At 39.2% G+C, this 23,608-nt stretch overlaps 1 protein-coding gene across 1 annotated transcript in view; it reads right to left on the reverse strand.

Moving 5' to 3' along the window:
* Positions 1-4,705: 4,705 nt before the first annotated feature.
* The window catches only part of LOC111187755 (uncharacterized), a 32,066-nt gene continuing 13,163 nt past the window's right edge, over positions 4,706-23,608 (reverse strand). Inside the window, exon 4 of the mRNA XM_089912364.1 lies at positions 4,706-22,972. Within this exon, the coding sequence (XP_089768490.1) occupies positions 22,877-22,972 (96 nt within the window). The 3' untranslated portion in view covers positions 4,706-22,876. The remainder of the gene's footprint in view (positions 22,973-23,608) is intronic.

A 23,608-nucleotide genomic window follows, 5' to 3' on the forward strand; every position in this document is an offset into this window, starting at 1 on the left:
GCATATCCTCATAGCATTTACTTAATATTTTTCTTTATGTTTTCTGGCTTTTAAAAAAACTTAATACCTACTTTACTTCTAAGCAGTAATATTCACAAACATCACAGGTTTTTATAAGCTAGTAAATAAATACATAACTTCAAGCAATTATCCACATACCACCTAAAATCATCTCCTCTACAACCAGTGCCATGGGTAGCACACTTGGGTAAACACTGATCCCATGCACCCCTCACTTTATAGATGAGAACACTGAGACCCAAGGCAGGGGGGGTGATTTGCCCTGTGTCTCTCTGTGATGGCAACTCCAATAAGAGTCTTGGTACGATGAAGAATTGGGTAATTAAAAACCATCTAGGTATTTCATTTGGACCAACTCTCCCTTTCCATATTTCCCATCTACTCCCCAAGATCCAAGAGAATAGGCAAATTAAGGATTAACCTTGGTGACAGAGAAAACACTACTTATTGTATGTACCCCCTTCAAAAAAAGCATGGAGATGGGTCAAAAGACAGAGAATTAGATCTGTAACTTGTTTCTCTCTTAAAACAACTATAAAAGTCATCTGGGGCTTCCCTGGTGGCGCAGTGGTTGAGAGTCCGCCTGCCGATGCAGGGGACGCGGGTTCGTGCCCCGGTCCGGGAAGATCCCACATGCTGTGGAGCGGCTGGGCCTGTGAGCCATGGCTGCTGAGCCTGAGCGTCCGGAGCCTATGCTCCGCAACGGGAGAGGCCACAACAGTGAGAGGCCCACGTACCGCAAAAAAAAAAAATCATCTGAACACAGCAAAAGCTGAAACACGTTTCCCTCTTTGCTTATACCTGTTGATGGAGTTTATTCTTACTGATCAGATTCAGGTCAGCAGTACTGGCCTCCTCCTGACCCTGAATGCCTTGTTCATTGAAACCCAAGTGTTAGTTCCTGTTTGCACCATTGAACCTTGTGAGGGAAGGTATTTCTATTCTCCAGAGAGTGAACAATAAGCCACTGTATGTTTGGCCTCTACAGTTCATTTCTTCATGTTTTCATTAGTTTTATTCATAAGATTCTATTAGAGTCAATTGTTAAATTGCTGGAAATGTCCCCAACGAAGGACAAAAAGGTTCTTCTATAAAACAAGAACAGCCCATCCCCTGCCCAGACTTGAAGGACCATAAATTAGTGTAATAAATTGTAGAATATAAGCAAGTAACTTTTCTTCCTACTCTCCTAGGGGCCTGGGATTTGAGAGTCCACGTCTGAAAGTAGGTCAGTAGCATAATAATAATAAAAAAAATCCTACTAAATACAAGTTGAAGTTCATTGTTTTGAAAGATTGTAGTCCCGTCTAGTTAAATCAGAGTCCATTATGCTCATTTTGATGGATTCAGGTTATGGTACATAACCTGAAGTAATTGAAATGATTGTTATAAGGGTTAATAATATCTCCTTTGAGGTATTCCTCTTTTTTAAAAGTTCTCCTTCCACTTCCGGAGGTTACAGTCCAAAGAACATTCCTCAGTTTATTCTCAGGGTTTTATTTGACACAACTCCATTGTAGTGTCACATTTCTCTAGTGTTTTGAAGATCCTAGAATCCCTTCCTTTCTATTTTGAATTGAAGGAAGCATTTGAATATAAATTTATTTTAATTTGTTATCACAAAAAACACATTATCCAAAAAGGTGCAAAATTTGAGAGTATGCCTGATTATGTAATTTCTAGCCAAGAACATAAAGGGAAATAAACCACTTAATATTTATTAGGAATTAAGGGGCTTCCCTGGTGGTGCAGTGGTTGAGAGTCCGCCTGCCAATGCAGGGGACACGGGTTCGTGCCCCGGTCCGGGAAGATCCCACATGCCGCGGAGTGGCTGGGCCCGTGAGCCATGGCCGCTGAGCCTGCGCGTCCGGAGCCTGTGCTCCGCAACGGGAGAAGCCACAACAGTGAGAGGCCCGCGTACCACCAAAAAAAAAGTATTAAGTATTCGGGGGGTTAGTCACTAACAAAGACAGAAACACACGTGATTCTATGTCGAGTGAGAAATTTGAGCATATTCATTGGAGCAAGCCTTAATCTTTTATGAATAGTACAATTTAAAATAAAGCAACATGGGGGAAATTACAATAGAATGAAGAAAAGAGGCAATTTTTGGGAATTATAATGTATTGAAAACACATGCCAAATACTTCCCTCAATACTGATGAATGGGATCAAGCCATATTCTATCTGATCTTCACATTGTTTTTCCATCCTACATTCTAACAAAGTCTGAAAAAAGCAGTGTAAGGAGGTAGGGATGGAAATGTTGCAAAAATATTTGTTTTATAGTACAATGGATGTTTATCTTATTTTAAATTAAATCTTCTCTAACAGACAGCTTCTTAATGGCCCGCATGCACTCCCCTTCCCCCTCCTCTCTTGTAATTTTTGCCCACAGCATTCCCCTAAAACTGCTAGAGTGGCTTTTGCTGTTCTTGGAATTTTAAAAAACAAATGGCCAACCATCTCTCTAACGTACTGGTGGAGTGTTCCCAGAACAGTTATTAGGCCCTCTATTACACATCAATGCCTAGTTCATTCCACGAACTTCAAGACAATGTCCCAGCTGCTTATTTGCCTTTAGCACTTTTCCCTGCAAACTCAGAAACCAGCTGCCATTTCCTTTATACCCTTAAAATGAGGTGGGAGTGTGTAAAATGATGAAGGGCCCCATCCCTCCCCAGTGCACCCATGGAAGAATTTCTTTAGGAACTGAGGGAACTTCCAGGGGCACTGCCCCTTCCTGGGCTGCAGCCCCAGCCAATGGCACCTGCAGAGTCTCACCTTGCTGTGGAGGAGAACACACCTGCCAGGCTATGTCAGCCCTCTTTGTCACTTGCATTTAAAAACAAGGCAGAGGAGACTCCTGATTTGGAATCAAGAATCATGCTCCGACAGTGCCCTTGTGAACCGTGTAATTTTAAGTTAGCAACACAGGGACATTACAATAGAGTGAAGAAAAAAGGTAGTTTGGGGCATTATAACGTATTGAATACATATGGCAAAAACTTCCCTCAATGCCAGTGTATGGAATCAAACCTCTCTGCTTATCCTTTTGGCCCCTTGAGCTGGACATGCTTTTCCATCCACTCCTTGGACCCTTATCTGGACACTTGGACTCCAAGCTCTGCCTTCTTGCCAACTCAGGACCCTTAGTTTCAGTAGCTATTTGCCTGCCCAGAGGCCCCATTTTGTCATTCCCTCTAGGCCAGTCAGAGTCCTCACTCTGCTTGCTCCTGTGTGTGGCCCCTTCATGGTCTACTAAGCCAGATCAGCCAAGATAGCATCACCCTGGGACATCCTCCATCCTGGTTCTCTGTAGTCTATGCTTCCCCCCACCTCCTGCAATCCTGCACTGACTCCACTCCAGTTCCCAAATTCATGAATTAAGGAATCCAAAAGTAGATTAAAATTCTGGCCCCAACTAAAAAAAAAAATGTAATTTTGTTAAAAATGTGAAAAATATAAAGTACTTAGGTAATCAATATTCTCAAAATTTATCATTTACTCAGAGGAATTGATAGTTTAAGCCAATAAATATTTCTTAGTACCGTGTTCTGGAGGGAAAGTGTTCAGATCTTCAGTTTGAGGGGAGAAAGTAGAGAGAGGGTAGCAAAGTGAAAAATGTGAAAAGGGTTGGAAAATGGGACCAATGGGAAAGATGAAAGGATGGATTTATTTGTGAGAAGAAATTATTTTGCAACTTCTTGACTCCCTTTAAGAATGTGTTATTACATGAGCATTGGATGGTATTGTCCTATTTACCTCTCATCTCTTTTGTTCAATGAATTCTACTGACCCACCCCCCAATAAATGAATGTGAAGAGAATGTATTCATTCTAGTGCTTACTGAGGGTGGGACAGGCAGTGGCTTAAAAGCCATATCACAAAGATAAGAAAGATCTTCTTGAGAGTCGCCAGACCAGTATTTCCCAGCCCCTTATTTCCTCTCCTGTCATCAGCATGGCCCAGGTCACGTTGTCTAAGGATAAGTAACGGACTGTTCGTACTCTGAGGCCCAGTAAGTCCACTTTGAAGAAAATACTCCAAGGACAAAGAAAAAAGTAACTTCCACAAACTCGTTCATAGCAGCATTATTCATATCCTTCAAAGGTTGTGATATCTTTTAGGGGTCAGTCCAACCCATAATCCCTCTTCTCTAGGAACTCCTCCCGCTCCCCACCCACAGGGGCCCTGGCATCCATGTCTGTAGTGGATAATCCCACCTCCTGATCTACAATTTAACCAGGAACAGATTTAATGCAAGCTAGGATATGGAACTGGAACGCAAAACTGCAGGTCAGTCTCTGTAGTGGATGGTCAGGGTGGTAAAGTGAACCAGGCCATGGGATAACTCTATTCCCCTATAAGGAAAGATAATCAGGGTAAGAGAAGAAGAATGAAGCAGATTCACCAAGAAACATGGAGATAAATAAAGGATGGACTGACAAATTTCTGGCTTCTTCCAGATGCCCAAACTGCATTTTTTCCCTTTGACTCCACGAAACACCCCTCTATCTTTGTAATAACCCTTTCAACTTCAAGTAACTTCAATCACTTTTTTGTTGCTTATAACCGGAGTCTTAACTGAGACACAACAATAAAAAATCAGAAGCAATTCAACCCCAAATAAGAAAATTATTAAATGAATTGCTATCTGTTAACATAATTGAGTATATTTTAAAGTGATGAGGTTTCAAATTGTTTACATGAAAAAAATGCAGGCCATAAAGCAAAATGAACATATTGCTTGCAACTTTTAAATTGTAGATTTAGTCAACAAGGACTGGAAGAGTATACAAAGAAATGTAAACACTTAATAAGTGTATGGGATTTTTTGAAACACTGTTTAGACAATATCTTTAAAATAAAATTTAGACCACTGACTTTTTTTTTTTAATTACTTATTTATTTATTTATCATTTATTTATTTATTTATTTATGGCTGAGTTGGGTCTTTGTTGCTGGGCACTGGCTTTCTCTAGTTGCATTGAGTGGGGGCTACTCTTCGTTGCAGTGCACGGCCTTCTCATTTCAGTGGCTTCTCTTGTTGTGGAGCACAGGCTCTAGGCGTGCGGGCTCAGTAGTTGTGGCACACAACTTAGTTGTGGTGCATGGCTTAGTTGCTCCGTGGCACGTGGGATCTTCCCGGACCAGGGCTCAAACCCATGTCCCCTGCATTGGCAGGCGGATTCTTAACCATTGTTCCACCAGGGAAGCCCTAGACCACCGACATTTTGAAATAGTGATTTAATACTATCCTCAAATCTTTCCCAGCGTATTCATTATTCTGATACCGATATTTCCCATCAGTCTTCGCCTGAAATACAGAAGTTGTTCTTGAGTCTTTCTTTTCTCCAAGGAACATTTTATTGGGAAATGGTATTTAGAAGTCACAATTCTGGGTGTGATTTTAAAATCATCCTTGCTTTTATTTATTTATTTATTTAACATCCTTGCTTTTAAATAGAGGATGGAATAAAAGCAAGTTGAGTGCAATTGGAGAAACTGGTTAGGAGGTGGTGTGGTAATCTACTAACTACCAGTAAAAGGAATCAGGGCTCCTTGGAGAATAAGCTGCTTACAAGTCTGGGGCAAGAAATGTGAAAGACTAGCCTGGAACATCTTGCTGTAAGATAACAGTGAAGCCATCTAAGACTACTGAGAACATGTCAAAAGGATTCAAGAATCAATGGGAAAAGATGCCCACTGGCCCCACATGGGATAATCATATACTGGTAAAAATAATAATTGCAAGAGATTGAAACAGATTAAGGTAAAACTAACAATGATATATTAAAAAAAAACAACCTTTGAAGGATACTAGATGATAACTTATGTAGAAAATCCCAAAAATCATTTTTAAAACTCTTGAAACTGATTCGTGATTTTAGTGAAGTTGCAGGATACAAGGTTAATATACAAAAGTCAACTGCTTTCTTATATACCAGCAATGAGTTTGAAATTAAAAACACAATGCCATGTACATTAACACCAAAAGAAATACTTAGGTATAAATTTAACAAAGTATGTTCAAGATCTATATATAAGGAAAACTACAAAACTCTGATGAAAGAAATGAAAGATCTAAATAAATGGAGAAATATTTGACATTCATGGACAGGAAGACCCAATATCGTCAAGAAGACTCAAGATGTCCGTTCTTTTCAACTTAATCTATAGATTCAACACAATCCCAATCAAAATCTCTGCCAGTTGTTTTGTGAATATCAACAAACTGATTATAAAGTTTATATCTTTTTGATGCTAAGGAACGCACTCATTATTTTGAAAACTGTTAACTAAAGGGAAAGAGTAAAGCAAAAATAAAAGCAAATAAGATATGTCACTTTTCAGATTAAAACCTTTCAGCTGTTTCAAATTGCACTTTATTCATTTATTTTTTAGAATTTTAATTTAACTTTTTTTTTCTTGGCCACCATGTGGCTTGCAGGATCTTACTTCCCCGACCACGGATTGAACCCACACCCTTGCAGTGAAAGTGCAGAGTCTTAACCACTGGACCACCAGGGAATTCCCTCAAATTTCACTTTTAATAAAAAACAACCTGTAAATGTTGTGCTTGATCTGCCATCTTCTAAGCGCACTCATCTTATTTTGTGCTACTTAACTTCTTGATTATGATGTTCCAGTCATAATAACCCTCAAATAAACTCTGTTTTTTCCTATCCTAGGCTGACTCCTCATGCTTCAAATCTCAACTTACCTTTTCAGAAGGACCTTCCCTGACAATTTTAGCAAGAAATCCTATTTGTTTCCCCCCTAGAACTTACCAACTTTTAATTTATTTTGTTCGTTCACTTGTTTTTGCTTGTTCCTCCCAGTAAATTGTAAGTTTCAAGAGGGGAAGAATGCCTTGTTTCTGCCCAGGACCTACAACATACAGGCATGATATAACTATTTGTGGAAAAAGTGAATGAAGTTATCCATCAAGATGAGGCTAGGTGGCTGAAAAATAGGTGAAACTCTCAATTAAATCATGGAGGGTGATTGTGAGAGCTCTGAGAGGGCAGAAGTGCCAAGGTCCACACATATGAAAGAGCCAGGAGAGGACTGGGAATATAGAGAAATGTGATTTTTCTGTTTAAAAACCAGGTAGGATTACCTTAGGCTTTTGTGGTGTGCTTAATTTTTAAAAATTGTAAATACCACTTTAAAAATAAAAATTGTAGAATTCCTGGGCCTTAGACTTTTTTTTTTTTTTTTTTTCCCAGTACGCGGCCGTGGCTCACGGGCCCAGCCGCTCCGCTGCATGTGGGATCTTCCTGGACCGGGGCACGAACCCGTGTCCCCTGCATTAGCAGGCGGACTCTCAACCACTGCGCCACCAGGGAAGCCCAGTGGGCCTTAGACTTTTATTCTCAATTAACTTTTCCCATGTTACAGGTAATAAATAATGGACCCTTTACACTATGCACTCGAGTGTGGCATTGGGACTAATAATCTAAGAACTTTAAAAATTGTATCTGATCATTGATATGTCTTAAAGTAAGCTTACGTGTACATACGGAAAACCCATCATGGTTATGTTTTGTGATTTGGCAGCTTTAACAATGACCCAGTGCAAGTTTATCCTTTATGATTAGGAGTACTATCATACCAGGCACTCTTTTAAATGTTTTTTCAACCAAGAGATTTTCTGAGGTTAGTTGTTGGTGAAAACTGTCATTAGAATTTCTGAAAATTAAGACTAGGGTAACTGAAATTCTTCATAAAAATGCCAGGAAACTAGTGGGTTCTGAAGAGCATATGGCGTTTTTCTATCTGTGCCCTAATTAATCAAACAATATAAATACATTACAGAAAGTTTGGAAAATCAAAAAAAGGTGAAGGAAATCAGACATAATCAGGTCTCATCACTCCAGTGTTATAAATGTGATATATTTTCTCATATATTTATTGTTTCCTAGTTGTAATCAGTGCACGTACAAGTTTTTATTCTAAAATTTTCCTTCATTCTAAAACAGAAGGCAAATACAATAAATAAAATAATTTAAGTCGGACATTGAAAATGTGAAATAAAAGAGAGTAATGTAGAGTGAGTAGTTAGGAAAAGGATCACAAAAGTGTCATTTGAGGTGGGACTTGATTGACAAGAAGGAACCAGCCTTGTGCAGGTCTGGGCCAGTGCAATCCTCACACGTGGGACAGCAAGGGAAAGGACCCAGGACAGGAATGGACTTTGAGGAACAGAAAGGTGGCCAGTGTGGATAGAGTAGATGAGCCAGAGGAGCATGGAGGGAGATGAGTTGAGGGAAGGATGGTGTGTGTTTGTGTGTGTAAGAGGAGAGAGGATCCTGTGGGACCTCATAGGACACGGTAGGGAGATTATCTCTTGGTCTCAGAGCAACGTGAAACTATTGTAAGATTTTCAACATTTTAAAGAGTACCCTGGTCACCAAAAATACTGTACAGAAATTATTTCTGCATGAATGAGGACACAAATGTTAAGGACTGAATCCCAACTCAAATCGGCGTAACCATTGTAAACAAAGTGTCAGGAATACTCATGTAAGTGAGAAGTATAGGGGGTTTAGGTAGGGCTATATCCAGCAGTCTGGAGGATGTCCTCACATCTTTCTTTTCTCTTTAATTAATTCTGTTTCTCTTGGGACTTCCCTGGTGGCGCAGTGGTTAAGAATTCACCTGCCAGTGCAGGGGACACAGTTCGAGCCCTGGTCTGGGAAGATCCCACATGCTGCGGAGCAACTAAACCCGTGCGCCACAACTACTGAGACTGCGCTCTAGAGTCCGTGAGCCGCAACTACTGAGCCCATGTGCCACAGCTACTGAAGCCCGTGCGCCTAGAGTCCATGCTCTGCAACAAGAGAAGCCACCGCAAAGAGAAGCCCGCATGCCACAACCAAGAGTAGCCCCCGCTCGCCACAACTAGAGGAAGCCCGCAGGCAGCAATGAAGACCCAATGCAGCCAAAAATAAATAAATTAAATAAATAAAATTTAAAAACATTCTGTTTCTCTTTGTATATTGCCTCCATCCTCTCCTCTGCCCTTCTAAATCCAGTCAGTGGAGGGTAGAGGTGCCAATAACCCAAGATCATCCAAAAGGAAGAGAGCCTCTGTCTACATTCACTTTGGAAAAATCTGGGAAAGGACTCAAATTGGTCAGACAAGAAGAATGTATCCTTCCTTTGACCAATTACCATGCCCAGGGTCATGTTACATTATCACTAATCCAACCTGGGTCCTATGCTCACCAGTTGGCAGAGATGAGGTTGGGCCATCATAAGGCACATTCCCACCAGGATCACACAAGATTGAGAAAGATTCTCCAAAGAAAAGGGATGCTGTTAGCAGAAGGAGGTTGGTAAGCAGAGTGGGGGGAAAAACCCAAAACAATAGCTGCATTGCATGGTCATTCAATTTGCATAATGATCTCTTTTTTTGCTGAATAATATTCTACCACACGTATATTTCAACCATTCAAATGTTTTTCTTCGAGCTATCATTTGCCAAGTTCTATGTTTAACTAAACTAATTCCTGGTTGTTATGTAATTTTGTTGCTTCCAATCTTTTATACTCATAAACAATATTTTATGATTGTCCTGGTGCATATGGCTTTTCCATACCTTTTATCTTCTTCATCTCCAGAAAAGGGACCCTGGATAAAAGGGCATGAGATCTTTTTTTCTTCTTAATACATTTTGTCAAATTTATTACTGTCTAAAAGGTTGTATCCATGTGAAATGTCACTAGAAATGCGTAAGCATATCCATTTTTCTGTCCCTTCTACAGTAATGAGTATCATCACCTTTTAATTTTGCCAATTTAATAAGTGAAAATGACATAAATTTGTTTTATTTTTTGCTTTTTAAAATCACAACTGCCAGTGAACATTTTTTGTCTAAAAGTAGTTGTAGTAGATCTTCTGTAAATGTCTGCCCATGCTCTTTGCTGGATTATCTATTAGAACCTTAGTAATTTTTATATCTATTTATCTGAATTATTTAAAGTTATTAGTCTCTTCCCATAAATGATTTCTATTTTGCTGTTTGCCTTTTTAACTTTCAAAAGTATGTTTGTTTTTTTGTTGTTAGGTTTTTATTTCTTCTATTTTTTTCAAGCTTAGAAATTCATCCTTTTCCAGAGGCTTGAAAAATATTTAATTCTATTTTCTTTTAGTGTATCTGAAGCTAGATTTTTCTTTTTCATCTCTTTACATATTCTGAAATTTATTTTTAATTTATTATGTGAGGTGAAGATATGAGTTGATTTTTCTCCCAATTGCTAGCTGTTCAGACCATTACAGTTTATGGAATGAGCTTTCCTTCCCAATTGATTTGTGATACAATATTTAATATGTACTTTATACATACTAGAATCTATTTATAGGCCATTGTGTTCCAGTGAGAAATTTATCTACACAATCTTCATACCAGCACCACAAAGTTTTAATTCTTATTGCTTATGTTTTAGTGATGGATAAAGCTAGCTCTCTACCTCATTTTTCTTTAGAATATCCATGTTGTTTTCATTTGTTCGTTCTTCCAGATGAAGGTTAGGATAACTTCCAAGTTAAAAAAAAAAAATCCTATTGAGCCGTTGATTGGAACTGCATGACCCTTAAGGGAGAAAACTGGAACAGACCCAATTACTAGAATCAGAGTTCCCTGTCATCAAGTAGACCTTGTTCTCCTCTGTCCAGTTCGCTCCCTCTTTTTGAAAATAAAATTCATTTGGACAAAGAAGAAATTTCCTATTCTTGTGGAGTTATTATTTAAAATTTGCTATTAAAATAATAGCTTTATTGCTTTTCCAGGCAAAGGGGGACACACAGTTTTGAGGGCACAAGCCCGCTATTCTTTTCTACTTCACCCAAAACTCTGTCTCCAAGATTTGATTTGGCACTGGTACACTGAGGCTGAGTTTTTGGCATCAATCTCAGAATTCAAGGTAGGACTTAATCAGTGGGTTTTATTAACTAAAATTTCTACACTTTTTGTTGTCTTTTTTATAGTTTTAGTATTTATATATATATATCTTTTGGCACTTAGAAAAAGAGACTTAGAGATTCAGGATGGAAATTTTACTCATTAAATTTATTGTACTTCTCAAATTTATTTGAAAATATGAGGGTCATATACCACTTGTTTGGATAGCTAGCTATCTGGTTTGCTTAATCATTTATGAGTTTATTATAGAAAGCAAGATCTGAAATTTTTACCAGTCACTAATCCTTGGTTTTGTGCTGCAGATCCCAAATTATATGAATGGTGCCCCCTAGAGTTGGGCAGTGTATAACTCACATGGCCATGCGCTATAGTCTTGGTGATAACCATCTGCTGAACTTGAAAGCAAATATATATATTTCCAGTCTTCCAAGGTCACATCAAGTGTTGCACTATACCCTAAAATTACTTAGGTGCTTTCCTGGGTACCTCTTGGACAACCTGCATTTTTTGAGGGAGGAAAGAAATGATGGTGATGGTGTACCAATAACTTTTGTTTTCATTATCTCATCTTATCTTCATTATAACTCTGTTGTGAAGGACAAGTGTTATTAAACCCCTATAGTAGAGATGTGGAAAATGAGGTTCAGGCAGACTATGTGACCTTTCAGGCTAGGAAGTAGTAGAACTGAGCCTTCTGACTGTAAAGCTCTACCTCCACACTATTTCTTCCTTTAGAGATAGTCAAGGACTGTCCCCCACCTGTAGTAGTCCAACACTTTAAGGCACTTTCCTAATGCTTGGAATCTCAGGGGATTGTGTGTGGGTTTCTTTCAAAATCTATCTTGAGTAGGTTATAGCTCTCAAACTCTATATTCAACTTTGGGCTCTCTGTGTGTGTAGTGGGATTTAGGGAAAATCGTACTGCTTTCCTTGCGTCATATTTCTTTATCACTTGATGCATTGCAGTTGTTGGACAGATAAAACCGGCTTAAAATATACACCCAGGCCAGATTTGAAGAATAAAGGAAGTAACAAAAGGTCAGCCAGAGGAGTGCGTGTGGAAGAAGGAAGGGGTAGCACTACCTCTCTGCCTTTTTGGTGATGAGAAAGATGTCCTAATTGTATAAGCCCTTGTTATGCTTTGTTTTGTTTTAAGCATCAAATAAGAAACCTCCTTCTCCTCTCCTTCCCATGGCTGTGTTCAACCGGCTATAACTTGGAGATCCTTAGAAAGAATACAGCCTGTGTGTGTGTGGGGGGGGTGACTATATCGGTCTCCTCTGATGACTTACAAAATCATACACAAGCTTTCTGACTGCTTCAGGGGATCGTAATTCTTCCATCCATTTATATGTAACATGGACTGTTTCACCTTCACTTTTATTGAGGTGCTTTCTCTGACTTTATATATTTACTTAGTCTTTGAACTTTTGTTTTCGTCCCAATCCGTTTAATTTAAATCCCTACTTAATTGTCACACTCCCCAAAGTTTTTCTTTTCCCTCCTTTGGCAGGTAAACATATGCTCTCCTGAAGAACCTTGTGGTCAAGAGAATAAAAACCTCTTTGTAGTTCTCAGAATAAGGAGCAGTTTCTTTTCTTTCTTTACTGTATACTGCCTAGCAGTGCTTTAGTTGGCACGCAATAGATATTTATTTACTCAAAATAAAATATATTCTAAAGAATATTACCTCAAATGTCACATTCATTCATTCATCTAGTTCCTGTTAGCTCCTTTTATATTATGCTGGAGTGCAAGTCAGGAGCACAATAAAGCTTCATAGACTTCTTTCTAATTAATAGATTTCATTATTTTAGAGCAGTTTTAGATTTACAGAAAAACGAGGGGAAAGTACAAAGCGTTCCCATATACCACATTCCCTCTCCCCGGTTTCCCCTATTATTAATATCTTTCATTAGTTTGATATATTTGTTATAATTGATAAGCCAATAGTAATACATTTTTATTAACTAAAGCCCATAGTTTACATTAGGCTTCAGTCTTTGTATTGTATGTTCTATGGGTTTTGGCAAATACATAATGACACATATCCACTATTAGAGTATCATACAGAATAGTTTCACTGCCCTAAGAATCCTGTGTTCCTCTTATCCATCCCTCCTTCCCCCAAACCCCAGGCAAACCACTGATCTTTTACTGTCTCTGTAGTTTTCCCTTTTCCAGAACATCGTACAGTTGAACTCATACAGTATGTACCCTTTGCAAACTGGCTTCTTTCACTTAGCAACATGCTTTTAAGGTTCCTCCATGTATTTTCAAGGCTATAGACTTTTACAAATTTATCAACAATATGTATTAAACAGCAGGCAGAGTGATAGGTGCTAAGTATACTGCAGTACACAAGACAAGCGAGATTGCTGTCCTTGACCTAAACTTCAAAACGGTCAGATATTCAGCACTCAACAACAGTAGGTTTTCCAAGACCATGAGTACTGCACCTGTTACGTTAAAGGTCTTCTCGTTCTTCCCTAAGGAAATCATTTGCTTACATCATAAACATAAGGAGACCAGTGGTGCCCACAAATGATTTACCGTATTCCCGACTCACCAGTTCTCTCTCCATAGTGTAACAGGCATGCGCCTTCTGGTTCACAATGTAGACGCTGTTCTAATTCTTGACTAGGTAACTTGATGAAGCAAGAGAAATGCAACTGCCCCAGAAGGTGGTCTCCACCTGTTTCCTTAGCCTGGAATACATCTGGATCTTTCTTCCTACATATATAAATTTATTTCTGCCTATAGTCAGTGATAAAATCTACATCTGTAGTTAAACTTTCAAAGATAATTTATGAATCACCAATAATATTGATGTAAATGAAAATATAAGGCATCTTCTAAGTCATTGGCTGCTTCCTCCCCCTGAGATAAGCAAGATGCATCTTGTATGTACTAGATTTCATTGGGTTAACAAAATAAGGACTCTAGTCACAGGCTCAAGTCAGTTCTATTTCATATTTTAAGGTTTTTGTTTGTTTATTATTGTTCACTTAAAAGATGGAACTAAAGAGATGGATCTCCATTATAATTCATAGTAGTTTAAGTTTCCAGTGAATGTAGGGCATAAGTTACCCTAATTTAAGATATTTGTCTTCTGTTAAGACCAAAAAAATGCTAAAAGTAGAATATATTACCAAACAAAGCAGTATTACATATACAATTATAAACAATACTACTAAGAACCTGAAAATGTACAACAAGCAGATCATTGAGTTATGTTAGGTGGTTTTTTTTTTCTCTTTAAACCTTGAGGTTTTCTGTACTATAAAGTATATTTACAGAGTAATAAGAACCAAACCAGTTTTAACCAGATTAGAAAATAGACTGCATATGATGATACCATGATGTCTGAAGAAATAAATTGAATAATTAAATCTCTGATTAATACATGAACACAATGGTAACACTGAGATACCCTACTTGTCACTCAATACTTTCATGGATTTTATTTTAAAGTCTTAGGCCCACAAAAGAGGACTGTCAAAATGGTTATTAAATCACAAAGAACATGAACGCCCACAAACAGACAATTCTTTTCATCCCTACTGCAAGAAAGAAATCTTTAACTGAAATAAGAGAAACCCTGGAAAGGGGCTTTAAATAATATATTAATTTTATATCAAGAATGTGCATCTGTTTATGACCAAAACAATTCTACACGAAGATAAGAAGGGGACATGATGATTTCGATTATTCAGGATGATTATTATTAGTATAAAAAAGAGCATTTTAAAATGAGAAATATTTAAGATAATTGCTTGTTCTTTCCCCTGTGGTCTATTGTCACATGCAGGATGCAGCTGAAGTTCTTTGTCTTGGAGACAATCTGTATTCTTTTGCTTACAGACCTGTTATATTTTTTTCCTTCGTTAGTTTTCTATCCTTAGATGTCTTAATCACAGCCCCTGTTTTCTTTCCTTCCTTTAATGAGGGAAGTAATACATGGAAGGAGAGAAAACTATGATCAGATGAATGGGTACCTGGGACCTGTCAGGCCCTAGCAGATGTGCTGAGGGGTTCAGGGTTATGAACCTGTCATTCAGGCAGAGGGGGATGAGCCAGTGCTGCCTGGAGCCATGTTGGAGCCTGAGGCTCAGGAAAAATCAGTCATACTGATCCTGTCTTTATTTAAAATTCTGATATCATCAAATATCATCATCCATGTTTTGCATTGATTTTGATTTTTAAAATGTTTACATGAAGTGTTATATAATATAAATAAATATTATAAAGTGGAGCTAGTTAATATGTACTAGATATGGTACATTCTGTAAGATACATGTTTTAAAAGGTGATGGGAATGTTCTAGATTAAATAAGACTAAAGAGATAACCGAATGCAAAGAGTGAAATTTGACTGGGTACTGATTTGAAAATACTTGATTACCAAGTTTTTTGCTGTCCTCTTAAAATTTGTATTTCAAGTGAGTGCCTCCCTTGCCTCACCCTCATGCCAGCCGTGGAGTGGACAACAAGGGCAGTGTAAACCACAGGCTAAACGATCTAAAGGGGAAGAAGACACATCTTTGCTGAGTGTCATCAGAAAGTTTTCAGAAGAAGCCTTAAAGGGTGAATAGAGTTTCTACCTGCCAGACACAGGTGAAGGGAGAGGTGGGCACATGTGAACAGAGGCATCTCATGCAGAAAGAACACTATGGACAAGGGTACCAGCAGTGCAGGCATGAGGGCTGCAACTGGCAGGCAGGCCAATCAACCTGGGAATGGGTCATGGACAAGGCAGTAACGAAAGAAAAAGCTGAATGGAGAAATTTAGATCCTTCAGTGAACTGCCTCTATGTTTAGATCAGGAGGCAAGGGGGAGCTACTGACAATAGTTTTTCTTTTGGTTTTGAAATTAAAACGCATCTTAAATGTTTTCTTAAATTATTTTCAAGCACTTTCATAGAAGTAGCTTAAAACTTAAAATGTATTTTTGCTATTGTTCAAGATATAGGCCTCTGGGCTTCCCTGGTGGCGCACTGGTTGGGAATCTGCCTGCTAATGCAGGGGACACGAGTTCGAGCCCTGGTCTGGGAAGATCCCACATGCCGCGAAGCAACTAGGCCCGTGAGCCGCAACTACTGAGCCTGTGCGTCTGGAGCCTGTGCGTCTTGGAGCCTGTGCTCTGCAACAAGAGAGGCCGCGATAGTGAGAGGCCCATACACCGTGATGAAGAGTGGCCCCCGCTTGCCTCAACTAGAGAAAGCCCTCGCACAGAAACGAAGACCCAACACAGCCAAAAATAAATAAATTAATTAAAAAAAAAAAGATATAGCCCTCTTCTAAATCTAGTGTAAAGTGATGTGAGTGAAAATAGGATATCAGAGAGAAATTTAGAAACAAGGAGGATAAAGCCTTGGTGATTGATTCTAAGCACGATTTCTATGCATGCTGAATTTAAAAATTTCCCATTTTAAAACTGTTTGTCCTATTATTTTTACTAGTATATTCTGCCCCGCCCAACTTTTTAACAGTTTTGTTACATTGTAATTTATATACAATAAATGGCACATATTTAAAATGTACAGTTTATCAGCTCTGATATGTGCATACAACTGTGAAACCATCACCACAAACAAATAATGCACATACTCTCACATCAAAAGTTTCCTCAGAATCCTTTGCAGTGCATCCCTCCTTCCTCTCACTCTCTGCCCCATTCCCAGGGCACCACTGGTCTGCTTTTTGTCACCATAGATTAGTTTGCACTTTTTTGTTTTGGGTTTTTTTTTTGTTTGGTTTTTTAAATTTATTTTTGGCTGCGTTTTGGGTCTTCATTGCTGCAAGAAGGATCTCTCTAGTTGCGGTGAGTGGGGGCTACTCTTTGTTGCGGTGTGTGGGCTTCTCATTGCGGTGGCCTCTCGTTGTGGAGCACGGGCTCTAGGCGAGCGGGCTTCAGTAGTTGTAGCACGTGGGCTCAGCAGTTGTGGCTCACAGGCTGTAGAGTGCAGGCTTGGCAGTTGTGGCACATGGGCTTAGTTGCTCCGCAGCATGTGGAATCCTCCCGGACCAGGGCTCAAACCCATGTCCCCTGCATTGGCAGGCGGATTCTCAACCACTGCGCCATATGAAATTATGCAATATGTACTGAATATGATTTATCCTACAAGATGCATTTTTAAAAGGTGGAGGAATGTTCTAGATTAAAAGAGACTAAAGAGCCATATCAACCAAATGCAATGGGTGAAAACTGACTGGATGTTGATTTGAGAACACTAGTGACAACATTAGGGAAAACCTGAATAGGACTGGCTGCTACATGACAATAGGGAATAACTATTAATTCCCTTAGGTGTGAAAAGTCATACCTTTTTGTAGGGGAATATCCTAACATTGCATTTAAGTGTAAAGTGTCATGGTTTCTGCAATTTACGTTCAAATGGTTCAGAAAGATAAATAAAGCTATATGGAAACACTTTAACAACAGTTGAATCTACACTGTGGGTACAGGGGTGTTTATAAAGGTTCTTTTCAACTTCTCTGTATGTTTGAACTTTTTAATAATAAAAACTGGGAAGGGGAGAAGGACATAAAATTAAAAATTGAGATTTTTCCTGGAAAAATCTAAGCTATAAAAAATCACCAAGTCTTTTTCCTACTTCTAAATCTCTCACAGAGAGATATAGATATTTCTCTATATATTTAATCTTATCACCCCACACCTGATTTGAAATAAGCATACATCTTAACCAAGAGCAACATTGAATCTTGACCTTCACCTCACATCATATATAAAAATTAACTTAAATTTGATCATAGACCTAAATGTAAAGGCTAAAATTATAAAATTTCTGGAAGAAAACAGAGAAGTATATCATAGTGATCTTGAGTTTGGCAAAGATTTCTTAAATACAACATAAAAAGCATAAACTATAAAAGAAAAAATCAATAAATTGGACTTTATAAAAATTAAAATGCAAATTAAAATCACAATGAGATACTACTACACACCTGATAGAATGGATGAGAAACTTGTTCATAAATGTTCATAGTAGCTTTATTTGTAATAGCCAAAACTGAAAACAACTCAAATACCCATCAACCAGTAAATAGATAAACAAATTGTGGTATACCCACAACAATGGAACTCAGCAATGAAAAAGAAGGAAAAAAAGCCTCAAAATAATTATGCAGCAGAAAACCTACATAACCTTGGGCATGATCAATGAAAGAAATAATAAACTATACTTCATCAAAATTAAAAACTTCTGGGCTTCCCTGGTGGCGCAGTGGTTGAAAGTCTGCCTGCCGATGCAGGGGACGCGGGTTCGTGCCCCGGTCCGGTCCAGGAAGATCCCACATGCCGCGGAGCGGCTGGGTCCGTGAGCCATGGCCACTGAGCCTGCGCGTCCGGAGCCTGTGCTCCACAACGGGAGAGGCCACAACAGTGAGAGGCCCGCGTACCGCAAAAAAAAAAAAAAAAAAAATTAAAAACTTCTGTTTTATGAAAGACAAAGTCAAGAGAATGAAAAGACAAGCCACAGACTGTAAGAAGATATTTGCAAAAGACACATCTGATAAAGGACTCTTATCCAAAATATAAAAGGACTCACAAATTTCAACAATAAGAAAACAAACAACCAGGTTAAAAAATGGTCCAAAGACCTTAATAGACACCTCACCAAGAGAGATATACAAATGGCAAATAAGCATATGAAAAGATGCTCCACATCATATGTCATCAGGGAACTGCAAATTGAAACAACAATGAGATACCACTACACACCTGTTAGAATGCCAAAAATCTGGAACACTGACAACACCATATGCTGGCAAGGATGTGGAGCAACAGGAACTCTCATTCATTGCTGGTGGGAAAGCAAAATGGTACAGCTACTGTGGAAGACAGTTTGGTGGTTACTTTACCATACAATCCAGCAATTGTGTTCCTTGGTATTTACCCAAAGGGGTTGAAAATTTATGTTCACACGAAAACCTGCACACAAGTATCTACAGCAGCTTTATTCATAATTGCCAAAATCTGAAATCAACCAAGATGTCCTTCAGTAGGTAAATGGATAAATACACTGCAGTAATCCAAACAATGGGATATAACTCAGTGCTAAAAAGAAATGATCTATCAAGCCATGAAAACACGTGGAAGAACCTTAAATGCTTATTACGAAGTGAAAGAAGCCAGTCTGAAAAGGCTACCTACTGTATGATTCCAACTATTCCAGAAAAGACAAAACTACGGCGACAGTAAAAAGATTGGTGGTTACTAGCATTTAGCAGGGAGAGAGGGATGAATAGGTGGAGCACAGAAGATTTTTAGGGCAGTGAAATGATTCTGTATATTATAATAGGGCATACATGTCATTATACATTTGTCCAAACCTAGACAAGAGTGAACCCTAATGTAATCTATGGACCCTAGGTGACTATGACATGTCAATGTAGATCCATCAGTTGTAAAATGTGTACTACTCTGGTGGGAGATGTTGATTCTGGGGGAGGCTGTGCATGTGTGAGGGCAGGGGGGATATGGGAAATCTCTGTATCTTCCTTTGAATTATGCTGTGAACCTAAAACTGCTCCAAAAAATAAAGCTGAATAAAGAAAATTATGGTAAGTGAAAGAAGCCAGACAAAAAAAGACTTCTTTGATTATCTCCTTGTGGTGGTGTTTAACTTATACCTCAATGCTTTGGAAGGTAAGTCTAAAAGCTTGATTTACTTTGGGTAAGAATATTTCATAGGTCATGCTGTGTACTTCTTATTACGTAACATGAGGAGGTAAATAGATTGTTCCACTGTGTGATACTCAATTTGATCATTTGCTTAAGGTGGTGATTGCTAGACTTCTCCTCCATGTAGGTCTATTTTTTCGTTTGCAATTAGCAAGTGATCTATGGACTACGCATTAGCAACAAGTGAATATCTCATCTGCGTTCACGGATAATCCTTGCATGGACTGATTATTTTATTAGGTTTTTTAAAGCATTAATTAAAAATTTCCATTATTCTTCCTCAGTGAATTAGCTGGCTTTCTTCTTAATCAACTGAGACTGAAAAGTTTTTGAGCAGAACAAATTTCTCATGTTTGTTTCCCTTGACAAATCATGCTCATCCTTCAATGAGCCCCTCTTCTGAAACCCTAACCTCCTCCTTCCTAACTTCCTAACCACAGAAGCTAAGTGTTTTCAACCCATGTTGCAAATAGTACCGTTTTTTCATTCACTCACTCATTCAGAAATACTTGTGTCCATGCCATGTTTTAGGCACTGTTCTAGGCATGGGGCACATAGTGAATAAATCAGATGAAGTCCCTGGCCTATACTGTAGTATGTGTGTGTGTGTGTGTGTTTGTGTGTGTGACTATGAGTAAATAAATATAAACACAACAGAATGCCATAATAGAAATACCACTGTAAAGAAAAAGAAAGCAATGGATGAGGGAAGGGTAATGATGGGGTGTGTGGCATTTTAGATAGGAAGTCAAGGAAGGTATAGCTGACAGACATCAGCGCCCGGCCCACATTCCCATTCCCTAAGCACTCTGGAATGATCCAGTTCAAGCCAATCCTACTGGCAGCACTTGTGACACTCTGTCCGTGGCCTGAGGGCTTCTCTCTATCTGTTTGTGTGACAGGTTCATGCTTGAGGAACAGCTCTCAGCCAATGGTCAACAGGAGTGGAAGGACAAACATCCTGTTTCCCTGCCCCCTTGCGTGGAACATCTTTGATGTGTGGTCCATGTTTCCCAGAGGATCCCTGTGGGCTGAGCTCCAGTTGTCATTGGTAGAATGACATTAAAGTGCTCTGGATTGTTTCTTTTCCTTTGCGTCTCACGTCTCCACTCCTCTACCACTGCTTCCTGGTATCACATTTTACTCTTCAAACATATCACTCGCACTCAAATCCTTAAGTTTTGGAGGAACACAGCCTAAGTCAGTAGGTCCTAGAAGTGATGCAAGGGAGGAGACCCTCAGAATAGGATTCTAGAATTGGATCACTTGCTGGTCAGATGGCAACTAAGACCCTGCTACTGTTGGTAAGTGAGGCCACGATAATGTCTGGCTACTGTAGCATCACTACCACTAAGAGTCTTACCTGTGGTGAATGGGGCTGGTGTCCAGGGGTAAGACAATGTTCTGACCTATAGAGTAGCTCATGAACAGAATGGGGAGCAGCGACAATTATTAGAATTTTGGAATTGGTTTGTTGTTGTCAACTGCTAGAGGAGCCATGAAAGAAGAAAGTAACAGGCTCAGGTCAGGTAAACATTAATTTAGAATTTGGGTTGAAAGAAAGCCAGAAGTCTTCCATCTCATCTTTTAAAGCGGGTCTCATTTTCTGTAGACAGAGCTGAAAAATAAGACCTCAAATATGATCTTAAATACAGCAGAGCTAAAAAAGGAGGGTGAGTTCACAGCCCAGAAGTGTTCTTATGCTAAAGTCAGGAAACAGAAAGGGAAGGAGAAGAGCCCATTTGGGTAGATGGGATTGAGGATTTAACTCTCTAGATTCCTCTGAATAATCTGAGCCAGAATTCTCTGGAGCCCTACCTCTTGCTAGAGGAAACTAGTCTCCAACTGCCTGGAGATTGTACAAAGGTCTTACCTAGGGCAGACGCCTTGCAAGATGATGCTTGTCTGTAAGATCTTTCCTTCCCTCTCTTTATTGCTCCTAGACCAATAATTAGAAGTCTTACTGTGATCCCAGCAGAGAAATACCACTATGTGGAGAAAGAGATTATTCACTGAAAGCACTGCAGAACCTGGCAGTGTTATGTACCACCAGGAGCTGGGAGAATTTGCCTGGAAATGGATATCAAAGGTGGTGGAATCATGCGGGACAGACTGTGAGGCTGGATAAAAGAGAGTTTATTAATATGGGTGCATTATTCAGTGACTCAAGACTTACTGTCTTGGTAGGATGCCTAGAACTGTCCCTAGTACATTGCAGGAATAGCTCTTTGAAACTTGAAAACAATGATGAGATGGAGATGCTTGAATTTCGTAGAAGAAAGCTGAGGAAGGGGTAAAAATATTCCAACAGACTAGATTTAAGAATGCATTTATTACATAATACCAGATAACCTACCTGCTAACAATGTTCCCTGGGTGGGGGGGGGGGTGTTCAGAGGGCACTCCCTTCACTAAAATATGGAATGTGCTAGTACATTCTGAGAACCTCAGAATTGTTTGTCCTCTACATTAAGCTTGTTGCGCCAGAATCAATGGGAATAACAGGATTCTAGGGGCCAGGCTGGCAGCACTATACCATCAGAGGCAACAGGGATGTAATTATGATCACATATATCAACCTGAATAAATCTTAGGGGCCTAACGTTGATGGGGGAAAGTGAATCCCAGAAGAACATGTGAGTTATTTAGATTTTAAAAACACACAAAATGAAAATGTAAGTGTGTGTGTGTGTGTGTGTGTGTGTGTGTGTGTGTGTGTGTGCTGAGATGTTAGTAAACACAAAACTAGGAGAACGGTTCTGGGAGGAAGGGGGAAGAGAGAAGGGTTGGGGAGGTTATAACAAGACTTCTAAGGTCTTGGGTATATTCACTCTCTCAAGCCAGATGCCGAGCACACAGGCAATCACTTTACTGTCACTATTTATACACATAAGTTATACTTTTTGAATGTATTCAATATTTTTTAAAAATTATTATTTATTTATTTATTTTGGGCTGCGTCAGGTCTTAGTTGTGGCGCGCGGGATCTTTTCATTGTGGTGCGTGGGCTCTTTGTTGCGGCACATGGGCTCTTTGGTTGTGGTGCGTGGGCTTCTCTCTAGTTGTTGCGTGTGGGTTTTTCTCTTCTCTAGTTGTGATGTGCAGGCTCCAGGGCACGTGGGCTCTGTAGTTTGCGGCACGCAGGCTCTCTAGTTGAGGTGCAGGAGCTCAGTAGTTGTGGTGCACGGGCTTAGCTGCCCCGCGGCATGTAGGATGTTAGTTCCCCGACCAGGGATCAAACCCACGTCCCCTGCTTTGGAAGGCGGATTCTTTACCACTGGACCACCAGGGAAGTCTTGAATGCATCAGTATCTAACAAAAATAATTTAAAGAAATAAAGCCTAACCACCGTTTCTGGCTGGTTGTGACACAGTAGAGAGTAGTGAAAGGAATGCAGGTATTGGGCTTTGGCATCAGATAGAGCCAAATTCAAGCCACTTACTGCCTACACAACTTTAGGGAAGTTACTGAGTCTCTTGGAGATAGGTTTCTCATCAGCAAAATGATTTTGATAATAACTATCCAGCAGAGTAGTGGTAAGGATTAAATGAGATAATTCACATAAATCTTATAGTCAGCACCTGGCACATATCAGGTGCTTAAGATACAGCAATTGCTATTCAAAAAGTTTGTCCATGCTTCCCATTTTTTTCCCTTTTAGGAATTGTCCATGTTCCTCACTTGAATTTGACTGCATTCACCTTAATTATTTCCTGAAAGCACAGCTTTATGTTGGGTGGGCTATGTCTTATTTAAAAAAAAATTTTAAAGTTAGTTTCAAAATACTATTATCTCATTTGACCCTCTTTTTAAATCCTAAGTTCCTAGCACAGGTTGGGACATGAAAGGAGCCCCAATAAATCTGAGCAAATGAATGAATGTAGCAGGTAGGTATAATGGGCTTAATTGTGTTCCCCCCCGAATTCATATACTGAAATCCCAATCTCC

Source organism: Delphinapterus leucas, chromosome 5 (genome assembly GCF_059928025.1).
Source record: "Delphinapterus leucas isolate spDelLeu-1000000601 "Yukka" chromosome 5, BTC_Dleu_Yukka2, whole genome shotgun sequence".
NCBI classification, from domain to species: domain Eukaryota; kingdom Metazoa; phylum Chordata; class Mammalia; order Artiodactyla; family Monodontidae; genus Delphinapterus; species Delphinapterus leucas.